Here is a 25,550-nt window from a genome sequence, read left to right on the forward strand (position 1 = left end):
TAGCGGACCACTGGTCCACTGTCGACAAAAGTTACATAAGATCTATGCTCTACCAATAATACACATAAGCTCAATCTCTCAATACATCTGAGATCGACACATTCTTAAATTCTACATTAGTACCAATCCACGCAGCAACTTTGATCTTGATTTTATCCTAGCACTCGCCACTGTTGTCTTCCGTATTCTCAAAAATTCTTCGATTTCCCCATAGCCACACTGATCAACATCTGCCGTGAACCACCACTTGCCAATCCTAGACCAAAGCCAATAAATCATTCGTTGACTTCGGCACTGCTCAAACCAAGTCCAATTCTTTCAAAGCTCTAGCCCACAAGCCGCTCGTGATGAATGAGCATATTTCTTGTGTTTCCATATCATTCCTACACAACACACACCAATTGGGGCACATAGCAATTGAGGGTCAGTTCTTTTGCATCATCTCCGAGGTCGGCAACTTACCCAGAATTTTTTTATTTTTTTTGATAGGAAACAAATTTTATTAAAATATTGGATTAAGTTACAGTATGGGCGGATGAGTAATCCGCAAGAGTTACAATCTTAAAGCACTATTCTAAGACACCATCACATGGATTCATGACCATAAAAATTTCCAATCCCTGGCTACGTCTGAAATACACAGATGATTGTAGTCTGGCAATTGCGTCACCCCGTTGGCAACTCTGAGCTTTATCTTCTCCCAAACTTGTTCTGCAGACTCTGACATATCTTCAAATATCCTGTGATTTCTTTCCAACCATAATGACCGAAATGTGCAATGTACTATCACAAACCAGACTGTGGATGACTTTCTCCCACTTTGAAAGCCTGGTTCAATAATGAATAGATCTTGAGCCTTCTTGTCTTTGTTGGAACTGGAACCTTCCATATAACATAGGAATATGGAAAAACGGGAAAGCTACTTTCGGGAAAAATGAATCAAAGAATGATTTGACTGAGAAAAGACCAAAAGGATCCCCAGTCCACACTCAGCTATCATTTACCCCTTCAATAAACCAAATCCTATCAAACACACTTAATAACTCAGTCAACTCTAATAACTCCTCATCTCTCACAACCCTTAAAAAATGCAGATCCCATGATTGGGAAGACGACGAATTGTCAAAGTGAACAAAATATGATATAGGCTTTTTATGAACCGTGGAAAGCTAAAATAAAGACGAGTAAAGATCTTCAAAGAAAGAATCCCCCCACCACGTCTTCCCGAAACCTAGCTTTGTTACCTCCTCTAATTTTTATCGTCATTAATTGTTGAAACGTCGGGTAAGATCGGGAAATAAACTTCCATGGACATCTGAATGTCACATTTCTTGCTAAACCTGCATCCCACCCATTCTCTTGAAACCTGTATTTACTCACTATGATCTTCCACAACGTCCCATTTTCCACATAAAACCTCCACCACCATTTCCCCAACATAGCCTTGTTTGTCTTGACAATATTCCTAATACCCAATCCGTCCTTTTCTTTAGGTTTGCACACATGTTCCCATGCAACCAAATGACTATGTGCATCACCATCAGCTCCATCCCATAAAAATTTCCTTGAAATTTTCTCCATCGCGTACGTTATTCTTTTTGGCATCCTGAAAAGAGACATGTAATAAATCGGGAATGCGTTTAAAATTGATGTTATCAACGTTAACCTTCCCCTTCTTGACAGAAAAGCTCTCTTCCAACTTGCCAACTTTTTAGACATCTTAGACAAAATGGGTTCCCAGAATGAGACTTGTAATGGATTTCCTCCTAAAGACACTCCCAAATACTTAATCGACCACTTCTCCTTACCACATCCAATTTGCTAAGCTAACAGTTCCACTTCTTCTTCTTCACAATAGATACCCAACAAAGCACTCTTTTCCCAACTGAATTTTGACCCAGACATGTCGCAAAATGATCTCACAACTTCCACCAAAAACCTGATATGATCCTCTTTATTAACAAAGAAAGATGTATTGTCCGCAAATTGAATATGAGATATCTCTATCCTGTCTCTACCAACCTCGATCCCTCTGATTAAATTCATATCCTTAGCTTTATCGACCAACCTCCCCAACACGTCCACTACCAAGTTAAACAAATAAAGAGACAACGGATCACCATGTCTAAGCCTTTTATGAGCATTAAATTTAGCCCTTGGACTTCCATTAATCATAATAGAAAATGATACATTCGATTCAAGTCCTTTGATCCACCTTCTCCATCTCCCTCCAAACCTCTTCTTCCTTAATACAAATACAAAATCCAAAAAAATTCCAATCTAAATTGTTGTATACCTTTTCGAAATCTACTTTCAACACCCACCCTTTTTTCCTTCTTCTTCCGCCTTCCCTCTTCCCATAGTTCATTTGCAATTATGGCTTCTAGGGCATTAGACAGCGTGCATATCAGCAGAACACCAGCAAATAAATTTCTATCGAATATAATTTAATCACAATTCTGGTTCCATTGCCTTCAATTTAGCTTCACATATTGTCCATTTAACTTCTCTCAGTGGCCATTTCTCAGCAGATCCCAAAAGTCTTACATTTAAAAGCAAATACAATACATAACAAGATTCAAGATAAGTAGACATGGCCACATGCAGACTCGGAGTAAGAGAATGAGAGGGAGAGATCAAGAAATGTTCACGCAAATATATAAATTTCTCCAGGCCAAAACCAGTAAATTGATTTTTTAGTGTGATCATCATCAGTTTTTTCAGTAAATTCAACTGAGAAAAATGGTACTCCTGCAAAAGCAATCAAAATCTTAATCATATATGCACAGCGGCAAAAGTAAGAGACTAAGAGCATATCAACCAATAAAGAGGCTAGGAGAAGAGGAAAGGGACAGGCACTACATGCTGTATTCGAGCCCGTTTTTTAAAAATTTGATCTTCGTATACCGCAACTGCCTGAACAAAGTGTTCAACTCTATCCAAGAAGACCTGAAATAAGGATCAATAAAACCAAAACTTATCAAGATCAACAAAATTTAATCCATGTGAAACCGTAGAATAGAAATAAAAAAATTGAAAGTGTGGGAAGCAACTTGCTCCAGTGGATTTATATATAGTCATTTCTTAATCATAAACCTTATCAATCTTACATAAACATGTTACCATGTTATTCCGTTATATACCCTAACATCTAAGCCTTGAACAATCCAACCAGTCACTTACTTGCACAATCTAATAATGCTACCACCATCTTTTCAGTCAATATATATTATTTATTTTTATAAATAAAATATGCAGGCAAGCACATCCCCACAAATTCTTGAGTGAAAACTGAATCAGCATCGAGCATAGGCAACTATCACAAAATGTACATTTTACGGCAGCATTATTTCTATTACCTCACCAGCATCAGTGAGATAACCACCCATAGCCGCAAATTCCCTTCTATATACAAACATGAGCAAATTTATGGCACCCTGCAACAATGAAATGGAAAACTAAAAAGCTAATGATTGGGAAGCAATCGATGGAAAAATAGTGGAATTCTAAGTGGTTCCAATTACAAAATATCACCTAAAAAGGTGACTGCAATTAAAACATATCTTCTGTAAATTAACCTTTGTGTTATCAATCAATTTTGGTAGTTGTTTGATGATTACAATAATTTTAGTTCATTTGGTTGGCTCATTCCAACAAGTAAACGGTCCAATATAGACAAGTCTGGTGAAGATAATCAAGCGGCAGAACAAAGCAAATGGAAGAACCATGGGTCCAATAAAGCCGAGCCCCATAGAGACGGGGCAAACTTGAAGGCATGCCAACTTTGACGATAATTCATGTAACAATTATGTGTCATACCCACACTATCAGTGTCTGTAAGAAACAGTGAAAAATCGGTTAAATTTTTTGAGATTCCGCAAACCACTAAATTATGGAAAAAAATTATATGATAGGTTTGATTCCTAAAATTTGAAGATTCTATTTCTAATCATTCTATGACGAATATAGTATAAATAAAGGGTCTTAGTCGACATAAGAACACACCTAAGATCATATCTAGTTTCATTTTTATATAACTCTAAGCACACATTTCCAAGTCACGGCAGTAAAATATTTTTTAAAATAATATGCTCTTATGTTGGCAGCCAAGCAAAGTTGTAACTCTATTTTCGGATATTTAAAAATGATTAAGTCTGAACCTCAGTGGCAGGTTAACGTTTGTTTGCGCTAGATGGAGGAAGTGGATCAAGGGGTGTGTCAACAATGTTTCATTCTCAATTTTTATTAATGGGTGGCCACGGGGGAAATTTAAAGGTGAGAGAGGTCTAAGGCAAAGAGACCCACTATCCCCTTTTCTTTTCAACCTAGTGACTGATGGACTGGGTCGTTTGGTAGACAAGGCTAAGATAGCGAATGAGGTGAAAGGGATGGAAGTAGGGAGAGATAAGAAATTTCACACATTCAATTCGCGGATGACACTTTGTTCTTTGTCAGATCTGAGAGGCATTTGCTGGCTTTGGTGGAAATTCTAAATTCCTTCAGCCTCAATCGGGTCTGAAAATTAATCTAGAAAAAAGCGTTTTGCTGGGAATTAATTTTACGGAAGAGGAGGTCGAAGGGTTGGCGTTAGCAATTGGGTGTAAAGAGGAGAAATGGCCGATTAAGTATCTTGGGACACCGTTGGGTGGCAATCCTAGGAAAGTCGATTTTGGGAACCCGTGATATCCAAAATGTCCAAGAAACTTGCAAGTTGAAAAAGGTGTTCCTATCGAGGGGGGTTCGACTTACACTGATAAAGTCTGTGTTAAGTGCAATGCCAACATATTTCATGTCTTCTAGTCGGGGCTTTTTCTGCTATCCTGTTCGCGACTATACTCTAGCTTCATTCTCGCACACTTCTGGCGCATCTTTTCTCTTGTTTGTGGTGCATGCCGGTCACGCGGATATTGGAATAGATCATCGATTAAATCTCGTCTAAATGTATGCTACGAGCAGATGGAGAACGCCCCATGTATATAGGCTAGTAGCACGGGATGAAGTGATAAAGATTGAACACAAAGCATTCATGCTGCTGTTGGGAAATGGGGGCTGTTCGATTTGGTGGGCTGAAAGAACCAGGAGATCGATTTACATGCTGGACTTTGACTGAGAGGAGGCACATTGGATAAGTCTAAGATTCAAGGACTTCATCAATAATCCCTTTTCAGGCTCGGACTTCCACCGATATAGGGGCAGGAACGCGGTTTTCACAATGCAGAGAATTAACAACAAACGTGGAAGATTCGTCGAGGTGTCCAAATTCTGCACGAGGGGCAGAAAGCAAACCACAATTGTGCCCGTCAGCGGTTACAATTCAGGGGGATGGAAGAAAATATCGACTATCTTGGGGAAGTTGCTGTCAGGGAGTTATCAGAGAAGGACTCAACAATCTATCCTACATCGCGGTTCACACCCGCTGAGAACCAACACAGTAAAACAGGATGATAGAACAATAGAAAGGGAGCCTATACGAGGGCAGTTGAAAGCTATGGAGGATAGTGGTAGGCTAAGCACGGACATGAAGTGGCATGAAGCAATCATTGTAACCAAAGGTAGGGTGAATATCTCTTGGGAGCTTAGTCAAATCGTTCTTGGGAACTCTACAAATAAATCAGTAGAACTATTTCCGTTTCAAGCCAACAAAGCAGTATGGTGGCCATCGAATTTCGGATGAGTTCGCATACTATATCAAGCTCAAAAGAGGATTCTTCGATAATGGGGTGTCTTTGGACTTCGAGGAGTGGAGACCGGATATTAATATGTCAGATATGGTAGACAAATGTTGCAACAGCTGGATCAGGATTTGTGGGCTACCTTGGAATTTTTGGTCACCGGATACTTTCAAAATCATCGGGGATCACTGTGAGGGCTTGCTGGACATTAGCACTGATACAGTACTTTTCCGTGATCTGGAAGCAACTAAGATTAAGGTGAAGGGCATTGAAGGAGGGTTTATTCCGAGCAGGATGCAGATTCCGTCGGAAAGGGGGAATATAGAGATAAGAGTTCGCGTAGAATCCTTCGATCTAGTAGCCTATGAGCAGTATGAACGGCAAACATATGCCCAAGTTGTGGTGCATGGCAAGAGGACCTTAGCGGTATGGGGCAACGCAAACATTCATAGGAAACAGATAGGAATGGCGGAGTCCATAAGCTGTCATATTAAAGGAAAGAAAGAATCAACGGTTATACTTGATCAACCAATGAGCACGGAAGACAGGAGGATAGGAGTTGGATATGGGAACAACGGATAATGGATGGAAGACGCGCAGGGCTCTAGGCCTTCGAAGGAACAACAGAAACGATCAGCAGGAAAGAGCGAGACATCGGCACTACCATTGGGGGGAAAGTGTTCAAGATACCGAGGAAAGTCGTCCCAAAAGAAGCAACAAAATTCAGACGCTCCCAATTCGTTCTATGACTAATATAGACGTCGATGAGCAATACAATAACGTGGGTGTTGCAAGCAATAATCAACTAGTGCCTACTTATGGGAACGTCTATCGCAGAAGACACAAAAGAGGAAGTGTTGGGGAAAATGCGGGTTACGACGATGATGGGATTACAGATTCAGGCCTCTTTAACAGGGAGGACAGCAAGAAGTTGGGGATACATGACTCAGATGACAGAATAGAAATTGAGTTTGATGACTCACAAGATGATTTGCTGGAAATGAATTTGATTCCTTAGAGTCTGATAGTCACATTTCTTTCCGATCAGAGAAGTCAACAAAAATTGTAGAAGAGGCAGCAGTAATGAAGGGGCTGTTCTCACCATCGAAGCGGATTATGTCTATCACCGAGCCACTTCAACCTGAAAATGCGAAACCTTATGTGGGACAGGTACTAACCAGCATTCACTCTTCATTTCTAAACCACTCTTTCAAGCTCCATTCTATTTTACCAGCGTCGTTCTCAGTACTGGGGTTGTCTAGTGGTCTACTAAGAGGAGGGACATAGAGGGTAGATGTCTTGTCGGGTTCCGAGAGAGAAATTTCCAAAGGGACTGAGCTGGAGAATAATATGTGTGCTGCAAGGGAAATCGGGGGAGATTGTACAGATGGAAACTGTTGGATTGGGGTGAAGAAATCGACGGGTCTCTTAAGCAGAGAACTAAATAGGTTAAAGTGTGGAATCAACTACGAGAGAGGTTCGACCTCGAAAGGTCCCAATTCTTTGTTATGAAAATATGCTCTTGGAATATCAGGGGAGGAGGGGCGACTAGAAGGAGAGAACTAGTTCGAACTGTCATACGTAAGGAAACTCCGGATATAAGGATGCTTTTGGAAACCAAGAAACAACAGGTGGATAAATGGTTCGTGGCAAGTTTGTGGAAGTCTAGATTTGTGGATTGGGTGTGTCTACCTTCGGTTGGGAGATCTGGGGGTATACTAGTGATGTGGGATACTAGAGTAGTGGTGGTCAGTAATAATTTGATAAGGGAGTTTTCGATGTCGATTGAAATTCGTTTGAATGACGAGATCAAGTGGTGGTTTTCTGCCATTTACGGACCGGTCAAGCCAAGAAAGAGAGTTATTCTGGGATGAATTAGCAGGCTTGAACTCTATTTGTGGTGACAAATGGTGCCTGAGAGGTGAATTTAATGTGGTCAGAAATACGAGAAAAAAGATGAACCACCTCGCAAACACCACGAGCATGTTATGTTTTGATAGTTTGATAAGGGAATTGGGACTTCATGACCCTCCACTATTGAAAGCAAAGTACACGTGGTCAAATTTTAAGGCCAATCCGATTTGTTGCCGCTTAGACAGATATCTCATCTCCGGGGGCTGGAAGGACATTTTCCCCACTTTCAGAAAAACGGTGCTACCCAGAATTACATCGGACCACTGTCCGGTGATGTTTGATACCGCTAAGTCGACTTGGGGTCCTGCTCGTTTAGATTTGAGAATGCTCGGTTGTCACACCATAATTTTAAAGACTTAGTCTAATCATGGTGGAATAACGGGGCCATTCAGAGGTGGGAAGGGTATAAGTTTATGAAATAACTAAAAAAGATTAAATTTGAGGTTTCCAAATGGAATATAGAGGTTTTCGGAGATGTGGGTGTCAGATACACGGAGTTGGCTTACAGGATAAATCAGTTGGATGAGTTAGAAGCTGAGGGAGGTTGGTCTAAAACTCTTCATGAGGAAAAAAGGGCCGCAAGGTGTGAACTAAAAACTCTGTCGTTTAGAAGATTCCAAATGGAAAGTCAAAAAGCGAAAATGAGATGGTTGAGGGAAGGGGATCAGAACTCAAAATTTTTCCATTCATTGTTGAACAACAGAAGAAACAAATCAACGATAGATAAAGTGGAGTTGGAGGATGGTTCTGTGGTTACGGAGGAAAGATAGATTGAAGAAAACATTATTAACTTCTATAGGAATCTGCATAGAAAATCGGAGGGGGATTCGATGGGTTGGAATGGTGCCCTTTAGGTAGGCTTGAACAGGAGGAGTTGGAGATTCCATTTTCAGAGGAAGAGATTAAAAAAGCGGTGTTTGAGAGTGATGGATCCAAAGCTCCAGGGCCGGACGGATTTACATTGGCTTTTTTTCAAAAGAGTTTGGATATGGTCAAAGCAGATTTAATGAAGGTGTTTGCTGAATTTTTTGAAGGAGGAGCTGTTAGTGTGGCATCACAAACGAAACCTATATTTGCCTAATCCCAAAGAAACTAGAAACGATTAAGGTTAATGCCTTTAGACCAATTAGTTTGACAACGAGCATGTATAAGATATTGGCCAAAGTCTTGACAAATAGGCTGAAGAAAGTATTGAGCAGTACAATAGTGGAGAACCAGTGTACTTTTATTAAAGGAAGACAGATTCTGGCCTGTTGCTTCATTGCGAATGAAGTTGTAGAGGAATATCGACGGAAAAAAAGAAAGGTTGGGTGCTTAAACTTGACTTGCAAAAGACGTATGACAACGTCGATTGGATATTTCTAGATTTTGTGTTACAAAAGAAAGGGTTTGGAGAGATGGAGGAGCTGGATTATGGGGTGCGTCTAATGTTTCTTTCTCGATTTTTATAAACGGAAGGCCAAGGGAAAAATTTAAGGGGAGAGAGGCCTCAGACAAGGGGATCCATTATCCCCTTTCCTTTTTAATTTAGTTGTAGATGGTTTGGGGAGGTTGGTTGACAAGGCCAAGGCATTGAACGAAGTAAGAGGACTCGTAGTAGGAATGGGAAATATAGAAAATTCACATATCAAATTTGCAGATGATACTTTGTTTTTGGTCCAGTCAGAGAGGCATGAGATGGCATTAGTGGAAATACTCAATTCCTTCGGGCTTAAATCGGTCTTCAAAATTAATTTAGAAAAAAGTGTTGTGTTGGAGATTAATTTTTCGGAAGAGGAAGTCGATGGTTTGGCGCTAGTGATCGGGTGCAAAAAAGATAATTGGACGATTAAGTATCTCAGGGTCCGTTGCGAGGTAATCCTACGACTTTGGACTTTTGGGAATCCGTCATATCCAAAATGGCAAAAAAACTATCAAGTTGGAAAAAGGTGATCCTCTGAAGGGGGGTCGACTTACTTTGATAAAATTCGTGTTAAGCGCGATGTCATCTTACTTCATGTCTTTGTTTAAAATGCCAAGTCGGTTGGCAAAAAGGATGGAAAAACTGATGAGGGATTTCTTGTGGGACGGAGCTGACAAGGACACGCATTGCCATGTCGTTGGCGAGGATCAGGTTTGTAAACCAAAGGACAGGGAAGGCATGGGATTGGAGAATATTTGTTTGAGAAACAAAGCATTACTCGGGAAATGCTGGTGGAGATGTTCAGTGGAAAGGGAGACGTTGTGGAGATAAGTTATAAAAAGCATATATGGTCTTCAAGATAATGGGTGGGATGTGGGGTTGGCTAGGAATTCGACATTCAGAAGCCCTTGGAAATTTATATCTCGTTCTTACCCGGCTTTTCATCAATTGAGTAGGGCGGTGTTAAAAGAGGGTAATATCATTCGTTTTTGAGAGGATGTTTGGGGGGAGGGGGTCCATAGTTTAAAGAACGCTTTCCATCTCTGTTTCGGATATGTACCGCAACTAATAAACCGATCCGTAACTTTTTAGATGTTAACGATATAGGAGTCAATTATACATTTCAATGGGATGTGCGTTTTAGAAGAGATTTAAATGAAGTCGAACTAGGCAAGTTCGCTAATCTTTTAGGGGTCTTAGATCCCTTTATTCTCCTATTATGATAATATCTGGAAAGTACCTATCCCGCAAAAGTTTCAAGTTTTCTCGTTCGGATCCCAAAAATCCAAATATTGTGTGTTGTTTTTGTGGGAAAATAACAAATGGTGTTATTTATCGACACAAGCTACATTTAGTAAGGGGCAATAGAAATGTAAAAGCTTGTTCGAAATGTCCAAAGCATGTTAAAGAAGAAAGTAAAGAGCTCGTGCAAAAATTCCTTTTAATGTCGTTAAATATGATTCTTTTGAGCATTGTATTAATGCTCTTAGGAGTTATGGATTGGGAGTGAAACCTCCGTCATACCATGAAGTGAGGGTTATGTATTTAAAGAGGGAGTTGGCAAATACGAACTTGTTTCTCAAATCCCATGAAGAAGATCATGCTAAGCATGGGTGCACAATCACGGCATTGGTGGACGGATAAAAAGAGTAGGACTCTTATAAATTTTTTGATAAATGGTCCGAGAAGAACTGTATTTATTGAATCAATTGATGCTTCGGGGTATTCTCACAGGGGTGACAAGATGTTTGAGTTGGTTTCTCTAACTTTGTGCTTTGCATCGGAGAAAAGAATGTGAGTCAAGTTGTAACAGATAATGCTAGTTACAATGTCGATGCAGGTAATATTTTAGGGATCTTAGATAATGTAAGATTGGAGGTGGGTGCTGCGGATATCAGGGTTTGGGAAGAGGATTCTTCAGGATCTTTCTCTGTCAAATCTTTCTATGAGCATTTTTTCCGAATCAATAATTTTCCTATTTTCCCATGCTTTCAATCTATTTATAAAGTACCAATCTCACATAAGGTTCAAGTATTCTTGTGCACTATGGCATTAGGAAAATTGCCGATTTGAGATATGTTGCAAAAAAAAAGGCCTCAGTGAGCACTATGTCCGAATTGGTGTGTCCTTTGCCAGGACGAGGAGCAGAATCAAGATCATTTACTTTTGCACTACACAGCACGTATTTGCTCGAAAGCTCTGAATGATTGGGATTTGTGTAGGTTGTTCCGAGATCAACGCGTGATATGTTAGTTTTGATTACTAACTGTCATCATGGCAAGAGAGGTAGTACTTTTTGGAGCGTCGTAGTCCATTGTATCTTTTGGTTGATTTGGCTAGAGTGAAACAGAAGGATATTTGACGATTTTGGGGATTCAGCTGATGAATTTTGGGAAAATATAAGATTTAGAGCTGCATTTGGTTAGGAATTGAAGCTTCATTTAATGATGTTGTGATCATAAAATGAGATCTTATCCGCCTTTTTTGTAAACTTTATCCTAATATATCATTTATAAAATATTGTTTCATATTAAAAAAAGTAATATTTTAATTTTATGTTACTTTCAAGCTTCAATTAAGAATTAGATATATTCTTTTTTCATGAAGTCTTTGTGATTTCCAACCCACATCGCCATGTTGATCTTGATTTTTTCCCAGCAAGTATCTGTATTTGCCTCCATGTCATCAAAGATTCTTCTGTTTCTCTCCAACCAAACCGTCCAACAAATACACTGGACCACAACTTGCCAAAAAATTCTTCATCTATTTCCAGTTGGCTGTCCCAAGTCCATATTGAATAGCTCTTTTGTTGACTTCGGTGTAACCCAAACCAATCGCATCTCTTGCAACGCTCTAGCCCACAGATTTATCGAAAATGGACAGTGGATGAGCAAATGATCTTGATTCTCTGATTCCTTTCTGCACAAGACACACCAGTTGGGACTCAAAGTAATACCAGGACATCTTTGTTGAATCATCTCCGAGGTCGGTAGCTTACCCAGAGTGGCTGTCCAAGAGAAAAGCTGGATTTTGTTTGGGACTGGAACTTTCCAAATAGCATGGAATAATTGGAATGGTGGAAAGAGATCATCTGGGAAAAAAGACGCATAGAAAGAACCGACTGAAAAAACACCCGAAGAATCCCCGCTCCACTTAATAAAATCATCTACTCCTTCAACTAATCTAACCGACTCTAAGGCGACTAAAAGCTCTGACAACTGACCAAACTCGTTATCTCTTACCTCCCTTCTGAAAGNTTTGTTTGGGACTGGAACTTTCCAAATAGCATGGAATAATTGGAATGGTGGAAAGAGATCATCTGGGAAAAAAGACGCATAGAAAGAACCGACTGAAAAAACACCCGAAGAATCCCCGCTCCACTTAATAAAATCATCTACTCCTTCAACTAATCTAACCGACTCTAAGGCGACTAAAAGCTCTGACAACTGACCAAACTCGTTATCTCTTACCTCCCTTCTGAAAGGAAAATCCCAGGAATGGTTGGACGTGACACTATCAATATGAACAAAATTTGATATAGGCATATTGTGTAGTGAAGATAATCGAAACAAAGCTGGAAAATAATCTTTAAACGAAGATTCCCTCCACCATCTATCCTCCCAAAATCTAACCTTATTCCCTCCTCTCACAACAGTAGAAACTCTTAATTTAAAAGTCGGGTATATACGGGAAATATACTTCCAAGGGCATCTAAACGTTGTGTTCCTTGCCAACCCCGCATCCCACCCATTTTCTTGAAACCCATACTTACTAACAATTATCTTCTTCCATAATGTCCCCTCTTCGTGAAGAAATCTCCACCACCACTTTCCAAGCAATGCCTTATTTCTGAAAATGATTTTCCCAACTCCCAAAGCCCTTTTGTCCTTCGGTTTGCATACATTATCCCATGAGATCAAATGAAAGTGTCCATCTCCATCCGCACCATCCCATAAGAAATTCCTTGAAATCTTATCCATTGAATCCGCAATATTTTTGGGGACCTTGAATAAAGACATATAATAAATCGGGATTGAATTCAAAACCGATAATATCAATGTTAATCTTCCCCCTCTAGACAAGAATGATTTTTTCCATGTAGCCAATTTTTTCGACATTTTATCCACCACGGGCTGCCAAAACGATGTTAACGGATTGCCTCCTAACGGTACTCCCAAGTATGTAATAGGCCAATTCTCCTTACCACAACCCAACTGTAGTGCTAACCTTTCAACATCTCCTGTTTCACGGTTAATTCCCAACAAGGCACTCTTTTCCCAATTTATTTTTAGTCCAGACATATCACAAAAAGAATCCACCACTTGAACCATGAATCTTATGTGAGCATCGGTCTGCCAAAAAAAGAGCGTGTCATCCGCAAATTGAATGTGAGATATCTCGATCTTGTCTCTACCGACCTCTAACCCCCTTATTTGATTCATTTCCTTAGCTTTGTCAATCAATCTTGCCAACACATCCACCACCAAGTAGAATAGAAAAGGAGATAATGGATCTCCTTGTCGGAGACCTTTGAAAGCCCTAATTTTTCCTCTCGGCCTCCCATTAATCAAAACAGAAAATGATACATTCGATACGCAACCTTTCATCCTTGATCTCCATCTACTTCCAAACCCCTTTTTCATTAAAATATAGTCCAAGAATTCCCACCTCACATTATCGTATGCCTTTCGAAATCAACCTTCAATACCCATCCTTTTTTTCTTTCTCCTCCCCTCCTCAAGCAATTCGTTCGCTATAAGTCCACAATCAAGAATCTGTCTCCCCTCAACAAATGCATTTTGAGAATTTGAGATAGTATTCGCTATCACAGTTTTCATCCGCTCTGTTAAGACCTTTGCTATTATCTTGTACAAACTTGTGATTAGGCTTATCGGTCTGAAATCCTTGACTTTGCACGAGTCAACTTTCTTTTTAATCAAGCATATATAAGTCTCATTTGTTGCTCCATTTATGATGCCGTTGTGAAAGAACTCATCAAATACCATCATAAGATCTCTTTTGACTATATCCCAACACTCTTGGAAAAAAGCCAATGTAAACCCATCGGCCCCGGGACTTTTGCCTCCATCACAAGTAAAGACAGCTGATTTGATCTCATCTTCAGTAAAAAAAATTTCCAGCTGTCGACTCATCTCCTCTTCGATGGGACTCCATTCCACTCCTTCAATACCCCAACATCTTGCCGCCGGTTTACTATACAATCCCTTGAAGAACTCTAAGATTATTGAGACAATTTCATCCCCACATGTTGTAATTGAACCATCATTTCTTTCCAATCTGTCAATGGTAGCTTTGCTTTTGCGATGGTTTAGGAGCGAATGAAAAAATTTTGTATTTTGATCCCCTTCTTTAATCCATTTGACCTTGCTTTTTTGGTAATGAATTTGGTTCTTCCGCCTTATCAACTCCTCTAGCATCAATTTTGCTTCTTTTCTCTCGTTCAAAACTTCCTCCGAACCCCTCCCCGCACCCTCCAATCTGTCAAGTCTGCTGATTTTATTTGATAAATCTGCTGTTTTTCATTTCCAATCTGCCATACACATCTTCATTCCATTTTTTCATATCCCCTTTAATTGTCTTGAGTTTTTGCATGAATTTATATCCTGCCCATCCTTGTGAGTTCGAATTATTCCACCACATTTGTGTTAAATTTTTAAAACTTCTATCCCTTAGCCACACATTCTCAAATCTGAAAGGTGTTGGTCCCCACTTATTTTTTGTCAAATCAAGCACCAACGGGAAATGATCCGAAGTGATTCTTGGTAAGATTGACTGTCTGTAATATGGGTATAGTTCGGTCCATCCCACCGTGAACATGAATCTGTCCAGTCTACAACAAATGGGTGAACTTCTAAGATTTGAACATGTGAATTTTCCATTCAATAAAGGTGGATCGCATAACTCCAGTTCTTGTATCAAACTATCAAAGCAGGCCATACTCGATGTCTGTGAGCTACTGTTAATTTTCTCGCTTAATGACCTTACTACATTGAAATCTCCCCTAAGCACCATCTATCTCCACAAATAACCCTCAACTCTGCTAACTCATCCCAAAAATTAGTTCTTGTTCTTGGTTGACACGGCCCATATACCGCTGTAAACCACCAATCTTGTTGTGTATCCTTTTGAATATGAACTGAAACCGAGAAGTCTCCAATCAAGTTATCCTTTACAGAAATGACCCTTGGATTCCACATAATCAAAATTCCCCCTGACCTACCCACTGCAGGCAAGGTAACCCACTCTACAAATCTCGGCTTCCAAAGACTTGCAATAAACCTCCTGTCCACCACTACTGTTTTGATTTCCTGTAATATTATTAATTCCGGTTTTTCTTTGGCTATCACGGTACGTATCAGTCCCCTACGAGTGGCTGAACCACTCCCCCTAATATTCCAAGAAAGCACTTTCATCGATACACTTCATCTTCCCCTGTATTCTGTCTACATCTGTCTTCTTGACTCTCCAACCTCCTACCAATCTCATGTGCATCGTTAAGTTCCACTCTCTCTACACCCATCAATTTTAAACATTCAACGTGAACTGCCTTATTAAGTTCCTGCTTCCCCGTACCCACATCATTATCTTCTTCCATCAACCCCTCAAGAGGCCCTATGTAGTTAATTCCCGATATACCCAACTTTTGAACCGAAGAATTAATTCCCCCCCCCCCCCCCCGCCCCACCCATCAAGACAGATTTAGAATGGAGAGAAGACTGGTGAGAAAAAGAATTAATGGGTAAATTGCAAACCTTACTCGGAGATTCTTCAAAAAATTCGCCCAGATAATGAAACTCGATTAAATTCCTTGTCAAATTATCCGAATAATCAGAGATATGACTTCCCGCGTCATTGAATTCGCCTCCTTCATCTAAAGTATCGTCCATCACTCCATTTTCTAATTGTTCCTGCCAGATTCCATCCTCCCCCTGAATTGTATCTTTGTCGACCTCGATGATTGATATCTTTGAAGCTTCTTTCTTTCGCAATGTTTTTGAATCTTGATGTGACTTTGCTTGTTTTCTGCAATATACATGGTCAAACTTCCTTTCAATGGGCCAATACTCCTTCTCTATATTTAGATGTTCTTTCTTTTGTGCTTCAAGAATGTTTATAGATTTAATCTGCCCCTTGTGGAATTCAATCTCTTCTTTGGGCTTTAACTTTTTGAGGATCTTGATATGCTTTCCTTGGTACCATGGTTCTGATACACAACTTCGTCCACCAGAAATATCAACCCTGTCCGTGTTCTTTTTCCCTTCGATATCTGTAGTTTTGCACAACTTAGCCGAATCACCTTTCTGAACATGATTGACAGATGCTTCTTGGGTTGCTGCTGGACGAGCTGTGATATCTTCCGGCTGTATTCTTTGAGAGTCGTTAATGGTTTCTGTCTTTGAATAATTTCTTTGTATACCTTTCCCTCTACCCCATCCTGCCATAACTCTAGTTCCATCAACCACCACTTGTGCATAAGATCTTTTCTCATACTCATCATACGCTGATATTTTGACCGAGTCTACAATAATGCGAATGATCATAGGTCCTCTTATAGTTTGGATCTGAAGATTTCTGTTGATGAACCCTCCTTCAATTCCCACTACTTTTATTTTTGCTGCCGACAAGTCTTTAAGTAGGATAGTATCTTGACTGATACACAACAAACCTCCGCATTGATCGCCAATATTTTTGAAGAGCTCTTTGGACCATAAATCCCAAGGTATCCCCAGTAAACGGATCCAACTGTTGCAACATTCAAAAACCTCATCTTCGCTATTGCTTTGCTGACTCCATTTTTCAAAAGTCAAGGTAACTTTATTTTCCAGAAAGCACTTCTTCAATCTCAAGTAGAAGGATGCGTCATCTTCGTTATGTGGCCACCAAACTGCTTTGTTGGCTTGAAATGGAAATACTTCAATCTTACTTTGAACTGCCTTCCCAAGTGTATAACTCACCAACTCCCACGATATGTTGACACAATCCCTTGTGATGATAATAGCTTTACTCCATTCCTTAGACCTGCACTCTGGTAATTGTTCCACATCTTCAACTACTGAGATTCCCGATTCTATATCCTTCGATCTAAAATTCCCACGTTGTTGTGATTGTTCCATAGGCATCCTATTATCCCTGAAACGCGAGACGTTATCCCTTCGGTTTATCTTGAGTTTGGAAAAATTGTTTACCATCCATTTCCAACCCCAATTTAGTCTTCCACTAGGTATGATGATGCGCTTTGTCTTACCCCTCCAAACTAACTAAGATAATTCTAATTAGCTTCCTCTACCATTCACGATTTTCTGCATGGTAATCACTGCTTCTCTACCTCTGAATCTATTGAACATAGGACATGAATGTGGTTTGTAAATGTAGTCCCCCAGTTTTGACATAATCCAGAAAAAACTTTCGACATCCAGTTCCAAAATGTAGCTCGCATTCCTGGTCCTTTCAGTCACCAGAACCGTATTGCCCCTCCTACCCCAGCTAATTAGGAATAAATTTTGTTCAATTTTGATCTCACAGTTCGAGTTGAAATGTTTCCTGCCCATTCCTCGATACATCTCGGAAGTCTCGGAAATGTTAATCTTACGACTTAAAATTTTTTCCGGTCTACGGGATACTAAAAGCAAAGAAAATGATTGAAAGCGGTATTTTAAGATCTGAGAAATGATGTTCGGACGACAAGGTCGGAGGTCATTGATTATCGATTTGAATAAGTGATGAAAACGAAGGGGTTGTCGGCTGAGGATTAAACGGGAATATAAGATCAAAATGAACTCATCACTGGAAAACGAAATACGAGATGTTTTTTTTTCCTTAATAAAGAAACTAAGAGTACGACGCCGCCGGCCATCAGGCGAGGTGAAAGACGATCGATGAAACTCCGTGATTGAAGGAGTAGATTGGAAACTTGAAGGACCCGATAACTCTAGATCTGGAATAGGGCAGGAGCATTTTTTTAAAAATTCTCTCACTAAAATCGTTCTCTCCACCTCAAGAATTAGATATATTCAATTTGTTTGATTAAATTTACTTTGTTTTTCATGTCTTTTGGAAAACCGATTTCCACACTTATACTTTACTTCATGTGCACCTCATTGTTTAGATTTGTTGCTCGGGGATATATTCAAAAAAATTCCTCAACTCGTTTCGCAACAGTTTTTTTTTTTTTTACTTTAAAGCGGTTTCAATTAGAACAAGCAAATTTGATAAAGATGTTTACACCTAAAAAGTGGGCAAATAGTCAATTTTCTAAAGAGACGGCTGGAAAACATGTAGCAGAAGTGATATTGATGACTTCTTTTTGGAAAACTATAATGTATGCTTTAAAAGTTGGCGACCCTTTGGTGAAAGTATTACAGCTGGTAAATGGTGAAAAAAGGTCTCCTATCGGCTATATTTAAGAGTCAATGGATGGAGCCAAATAAGCTATTGCTACCTCATTTAATAATAATAGAGAGAAAACGTAGAGTTTTTTATTTCGTTGACTACAGATGGACCATTCTACTTTATCTACCTTTGCATGCGGCTGGATATTTCTTATATCCTGAGTTTTTTACTCAAATCCTGACATAGAAAATGATGCAAAAGTGATGGAAGGTTTCTACAAGTGCATATCAAGATTGGTGAGAGCTGATGATTTACAAGATAAGATCACGACTCAATTGGAAAAATACAAAAAAAAAGAAAAACAGGACTTTTTGATTTAACCAATGGTTGTGAGGCAAAGAAGTTCAAAATTGACAGGTAAATAATATATTGTGCAATGGGTTAACTTTTTTTCTGCAATAATTATTTACAAAATACAAACTTTGGATGGTAATAAATTTAATCTTACATGTTTTTTTGTTTCAAGATGATTGATGGTCTTCTTTTGGTACATCAACACCTGAATTAAAAACATTTGCAATGAATATTTTGAATCTCAAATGCTCTTTTTCAGGTTGTGAACGTATTGGAGTGTTTTTGAACATGTAAGTTGGAGGCTTTTTTATACTCATTCAATTTAATATTATGTACTTATTATTTTTTAATTTTTTTACAGATATTTTAATTTTTTACATATACACTCTAAAACAAAGAAATAGGTTATCTCAACAACGATTTAATGATTTGGTATATATCAAGTATAACAGAGCTTTCAGATGAAGATTTAACATGCGAGAGAAGATCGATCTTATTTCATTGTCGGAAATAAATGATAGTAATGAATGGTTGTTGGGAAAATTGGATAATAATGATTTTCTCTATGAAGATTAAGATTTGCATTGGACTCGTGTAACACAAGCGCTGGGGTTGGTGAAAGTGCGTTTGACTTTCGATCTCGACATGTATCTACTTCAAAAAGAGCATCATCATCCAATGATGATGATTTTGATATTTAATATTTCATCTATCACATTTTCAAAAACTTTTGATTTTATTTTTATTTTTTGAGAATATTTTGTTTTTTGCGTTTTTTTCTCTTAAAGCCTGAGCTTCGCTTTGCGCTTTAATCCCAAGACAATTTATAGCTTTTTTGAGCATCGCGCTTTTGACAACTATGATACTGGGCCTCCACCTCTTGCCGGCACAACACACGCCAACTTGGGCATAGAGCGCAATTAGGATACCACTTTTGCATCGTCTCGCGCGGGTAATTTTCCAAACAATGCAGTCCACGAGAACACCTAAACCTTAGATGAGATTGCCGTTTTCCAAATGGAATGATAGATAGGAAAATAGGGAAGCTAAAATCATGGAAAATTGACTTGAAGAAGGATTTCACATAAAACTGCCTAGAGGAATATGTTGATTATGAACTGTCGAAATCTGAAATAATGACGGAAAATGATCCTAAAATGAAAAATCCCCCCACCAAATGTCCTCCCAAAACCTTATCTTATTCCCCCTAGCCACAACCCTGACTGATTGGAGAAAAGTCAGGTAGATCCTATATATAAACTTCTAGGTACTCCTGAAAGCAACACCTCTTACAATGGCTGCGTCCCAAGCATTATCTTGTAACCCATATTTGCTAACAACGATTTTCTTCCACAACGACTCCCCCTCACTGGAGAATCTCCACTACCATTTCCCTAAAAGACCCATATTACTTTGCCAGATATTGCCAATACCCAAGCCCCCTCGTTCTTTCTGTCTACAGACTTGGTCCCAAGCAACCAAGTGACAATGATGTACCCCATCGGGTCCATCCCATATAAAATCTCTCATGATCGTATTCATGGCCTCCGCTACTCCCCTGGGTTGTAATGTCAGGATTAGCATTGCTGATTCCATTATGTTTAATTATAGTTTTATCTCAGCCAACTTCTAGCAAGACAGAGCTTTGTTTTTAGCAAAAATGTATTTTGATCCATGTATTTGTCTTTTCCACGAACCGACTAGCTCTGCTTAAATGTGTTCAACCTTAACTACTTAGCGCATCGTCTTGTTTCGTTTGTGATCAACCTTGTTCCATTGTTTTATTCACAAGTTTTGTATAGACATAGGTATAACTGACAATGAATTTGAAATCCCAATTTGAGCAAGCACTATCGGTCGTAGATAAATCTAAGTGCATTAAAAGCCTTTTGATAAAAATGATCATCGTGGCCATAGGCAATTCCGTCGTCTCGAGATTCTTGTAAGTTGGTGCGTCATGCTGATACTATTAGGTAGTTGAAATAAATATGTAAAGCAACTTGACAACTTCCTTTCCCAGCATTCTTGCTTTCTTTCTCTCCATGCATTAAACAAACCGAAAAAATAAAATTCCTCGATGCTAAGGCACATACCTCTCTAATTTCTAAGGTAGGCATGTGAGGAAGAAAGTCATTGCCAACAAAGAAACATAAAAACACAAAGTCATCCACCAGCCTGTCAAACTCGATTTTGAATGGAGGATTTGGGATATCCATCTCATATCCCAAATATTCTCTCAAGACCCAGATGTTGAGAAACTGCCAACAAAATATGAAAGTATTAGTGAAAAAAATCAAAAATAAGGACACCCAAAAGATAGCAATGAGATGAGACGAAAGGATAAATCACAAGAGAATACAATTTCCAACCTGATACTTCTTCTTATGAATGGGAACATCTTTCAAAAAATTCCCATTCACATCTTGAGCTTCGCCATTGGTTCCTCCGTGACATTCAGCAGCCAGATGACCGGTCTGACCACAAAGAAAACATTTTTCCTGGCGTCCAGGAAGATTGATTACCTACACAATCAGCAAAAAATGATTAAAAACACTGGTAAGTCTCCGGTAGGAATTTCGCTGCTGTCTTCAAAAGTTTTGAGATGATTTTCTAAGATAATTTTGAAATGGTGCTTGGGCATGAGTTTTGAAATTTGAAGAGATAAGTAACGAGGATGTAATATGCCATAATTATATGAGAAAAATGTGAATTAGTATGATGATGGGTGGAAAAGATAGAAAAAAAGTCATGATTGGGGATTGGACAATTATTATTAAAGACTTCAATCATTTGTCTATTTCAGATTTGATTAGGGATTGGAAATTTGTATGGGCATGAAGATAGCAGGGTATTACTTTCTAAGTTGTGCTACTTTTCGTTGTGCGAATTACTCATTCGCTATTATTGTAAAACTTTATCTATTAATAAAATTTAGTTTCGTATCAAAAAAAAATGTGAAATGATTTGTCAATTAAAAATTGGAGAAATAATAAATTTTTAAATGTTATTAAAGCATATATAAACTCCTGCTGAATAGCGAGGCCGTGTAGCTCTTTTCTCTTTGAAATTCCATGTGCTCTATCTCTACTTGTTTTTGTTTTGCTCAAGGCCTTTGAGTTGAGAAACTTCAACTTAAAATTCGAATGCAGCATTTATTTCACGACTGACAAGAAAGTTCATTGAAATTGCTTCCAGAAATAATAGCTACTAACCTCCCTCAGTATTGAGAAGTGAACTTCATGTGTTGCCAGAGAAAGCATGATCAGGTCTGCATCCTATTTAAAACGGGTGCAAACATGTTTTAGACAATGGCAATCTACACAGAGCACTTCGTAGCAAGCAATTTTAAAATAAAAGAAAAACACGAAATATGGAACTGCGGTTCCAACACTCGCACGAAAGAGAAAGAAAAGATAACAAAGAAATATGAAGTTCTTGCACTCACCAGACCATACAAGCAGTGCCTAGTATTTGGATCAAATCCAGGGAGGTTACGCTGCAATCGTATGTAGGACATAATTTTGTGCTCCCCCTCGCCAGGAACATTTGCATCAGAAAGAATAACCTTCAATACATGGAGTCCAATAAAAAAAAATTAAGAACAAAAAAGGTATCCCTAGAAGCCAGAGCCGAATGAAAATAGAACTAGCAAGCATCACTCAAGAGAAAGGCTTATAATATATCGAATTACATCGACTATTAAAGACGATTCTGAGACCGGGCTTTAGCCCAATGGTCTCACCCGTCATATTAGTTGGCTCCCTCCCCGGGTTCGATCCCCCTCCCCAGCGTGTGTTGTAATCAAAAAAAAAATATTAAAGACGATTCTGAGATAATTTTTATCAAACCTTCATAAAGTGCCATCCAGGCCCATGGTTTAACCTACACTGTACATAATACTGAAGAGCTACAGAGAGAACTGCCATAAAGTGAGTGCCGGGAGTGATGACATTTGAATCAGATGTTTCAGTCTTTTCTTTTGGCAATAAATTTTCCTCCTCAAGTTCAATTTCTTTTCTCAATCTTTCTTCTTCAGCTTCCTAACAATAAAGACAGGTGAATATTTCTAGAGTTACTATCATAAACAAGTCAGAGTTCTTCCTTTCACCACTTCGAAATGTTTGACTAGTCAGAATACATACAGCTGCTGCAGCGTCTTTAGCAGCTCTGAAACGACGAGTTCTTTGTTGGTTCATTTTAGCCCTAGGGGCCACACCATCTGCAAAATAAAAAATCCCTAACCTTAGGTTTTATTCTTTTGTGAGAAAAACCATATTAAATCTAATCAAAGGAGCTTACCAATTGCCATATAAAGAAGTTTTCTTGGACGGACCAATGAAACAAGGTGGTCGATGTAATCAAAAATTGATTTAAACACATCACTGTAAGTGGTAGGCGCAGGCTGCATTCAAGAGAAACATGAAGTTTTTCGACAAAGCTAATACTGCCTATTGAAGCAACAGAGCTTAACGCCGCGTAACCCAAGATACAACCTCCATGTTTAACAAAATACAGCAAACATGTTCCAAATGGCTACGCTAAAGAAATGATACTTGATCATTTAATGAGGTCCATCGATTCCCGAATTCAGGCTAACGGCAAACCAAATGGAAAGCTGATAGGACACCCCTCCAAGCAAAAGTATATTCGAATTTTACATCTAAATCTACTGAAATACAAGTTTATAACTCATCCTCACCCTGCACCAACCCAAAACATCCAACTATTCCCCTCATCTAGATTTTTGTACTCAGCATTATTTGTGCCTCCCCAGCATCAAAAATTCAGAGGCCGTTGCCTCCTTCCCCCCATGTCAAGAAAATTATAATAATTAAAATTCTCATTTAAAAGCTACTGAAAAATATAAATTTTACCTAACGCACGCCAGCCCAAAACTTCCAATTTTTCCATGTATGGCTTTCCTCCTACAGTTTTATATTTCAGCTGAAGTCCTCCCAGCCGTCAAAATTTCTTTAAATTTCTGCAGCACTCATTCCACCCAAGTCTAAAAAACTATAACTTCAGAATTCAAACCTACATTATTTCTTCTCGAAAAAATAGACAAACTCAATAGTTCTTTACATAAGAAAACAAAACAGCAATCTCCATAAGAAACAGAATTTCATTAAACTATCAAAGAATATAAATATAATTACCTTGCCTTCCGGATGAAAACATGGGTGAATGATACCATTCATATCCAAATACAAATTATCAAACTCAATGCCATTAGGGTTAGGGGTAGACACATCGAGAGGCAGCTGCACGCCGTTATTATCCTTTCCGGGCTCTTCTTCCACCACGTCCACGATACACAAAGGGTACCGATCTGCTAGCCACCTGTAAAAAGACGGTACACCCATCCTTCCTCAGCTTTTGTTGTGACTTTAGCTCTAATTCCACTCGTTTTCGGAGATTGAAAAAAAAACAACTCCGACAAGAGGAAAATGTTGCAGTTAGTGATCGCTAATTACTGTTTCGTTAGACTTGGGATTGGAAAGGGGTTGACGTTCTTGGGAAATTGGTGGTTGGGTTAAGTTACTCGAATTGAAGGAGAACTTGTCATTGTGCAGGATGGCTAAGGGCGGGCCTGAGACGGGGTTTAGACCCGCCACCTTTGCAGCATTAAGTTCGTTTTTTTTTTTTTTTTCATTTCTGGTTTTCAAATATTTACTATGAAAATCAAACCATTTTATTTCGATTTGGTTGATTTATAAATATAGTAAACTGAATTGCTAGTAAAAATTCGAAATTCTTCAAAGATTTCATAATCAAAATATAATAACATAATTTTTAAAAAACCAGTTAATTTTTTTCATTAAAGTTCACATTTATTTACATTTCATTTTCTGTTATGTAGAGTTCACTTTGTATGTAAAATATATATCAAATTTATTCACAAATAAAATACAAGCAACAAAAAAATAGAGCATAAATATCTCTCTAATTTAATATATATTATATTACATAATTACAATTTGTAAAACGGTTTTCAAAGTCATAGATAAATATTTCCCTTTTAATTATTTTAATTTAATGTATATTATATACCTTTTGTAACTATTTTAATTTATATTATATACCTTTTTAACTATTTTAATGTAATTATGTAAGTTGTAAAACGATTTTTAATTATAAAGATCATAAATAAATATTATCCTTTTAACTATTTTAATTTAATATATATTATTCATAAAACTTTTAACTATACAATTTAATATATATTATACATAAAAATTTTAACTATAATTTGTAAAATGGTTTAACTATTGTTAATTTTAAAAATTGAAAACCAACCAAAAAATCCAAAATTACAAAACTCAAAACCGAAACCAAAATCAACTCGAATATTGTCTAAAATCGAACCAAATAAACCGAAATTTACGGTCCAATCAATTTTTTCAGTTTAAACTGTACTGTTTTTAAGATTCATTGTTCAAACATTTTATGTATTCTTTAAATGCCAAAATATTGCATACCAAGGGTTTGATAAATATTTCAACCAAAACAACTCGATTTAATTTCTCGGTGCTTGGTTCATTTTTTAACATTTCAAGAACGAGATATTGTAGCTCAAGCTTTTAAATAAAATCTTTAAAAGAGTTTATTAAACCCCTCTAAACTCTAACTCAATCATAACGAATTTGTTTTATGTAATTTTTGTTATAAATTACGAGTTAGAAATAAAATATTTTAAAAATAATGAAATATATTTATTTGACTAGTCAACTTTGGATATTGTTGGGACAAGTATAGTTTTAGGTTTAAATGAGTTTAGAAACACGTGTTAAATATATGTTGCAATTTTTGCCTACCGCAAGTATACGACATCAAGTTTTAGCATATGAATAAGTAAA

The 25,550-nt window shown here is 38.1% G+C and overlaps 1 protein-coding gene across 2 annotated transcripts in view; it reads right to left on the reverse strand.

Moving 5' to 3' along the window:
- The window catches only part of LOC140985684 (5'-3' exoribonuclease 4), a 38,787-nt gene extending 14,458 nt beyond the window's left edge, over window positions 1-24,329 (reverse strand). The window contains exons 1-11 of one of the 2 annotated variants that reach the window (XM_073453568.1): window positions 23,850-23,988; window positions 23,568-23,674; window positions 22,993-23,095; window positions 22,836-22,912; window positions 22,542-22,733; window positions 22,139-22,258; window positions 21,906-21,968; window positions 21,063-21,215; window positions 20,787-20,951; window positions 3,360-3,437; window positions 2,863-2,949 (exon numbers count right to left, since the gene is read on the reverse strand). In XM_073453568.1, coding sequence (XP_073309669.1) covers window positions 2,863-2,949; window positions 3,360-3,437; window positions 20,787-20,951; window positions 21,063-21,215; window positions 21,906-21,968; window positions 22,139-22,258; window positions 22,542-22,733; window positions 22,836-22,912; window positions 22,993-23,002 — 945 coding nt within the window. In that variant the 5' untranslated portion in view covers window positions 23,003-23,095; window positions 23,568-23,674; window positions 23,850-23,988. Of the gene's footprint in view, window positions 1-2,862; window positions 2,950-3,359; window positions 3,438-20,786; window positions 20,952-21,062; window positions 21,216-21,905; window positions 21,969-22,138; window positions 22,259-22,541; window positions 22,734-22,835; window positions 22,913-22,992; window positions 23,096-23,567; window positions 23,675-23,849 lie in introns of both variants that reach the window. The other variant, XM_073453567.1, reaches the window with a different exon arrangement.
- Between the last annotated feature and the right edge of the window lie 1,221 nt (window positions 24,330-25,550).

This window comes from Primulina huaijiensis, chromosome 10 (assembly GCF_012295235.1).
Source record: "Primulina huaijiensis isolate GDHJ02 chromosome 10, ASM1229523v2, whole genome shotgun sequence".
NCBI classification, from domain to species: domain Eukaryota; kingdom Viridiplantae; phylum Streptophyta; class Magnoliopsida; order Lamiales; family Gesneriaceae; genus Primulina; species Primulina huaijiensis.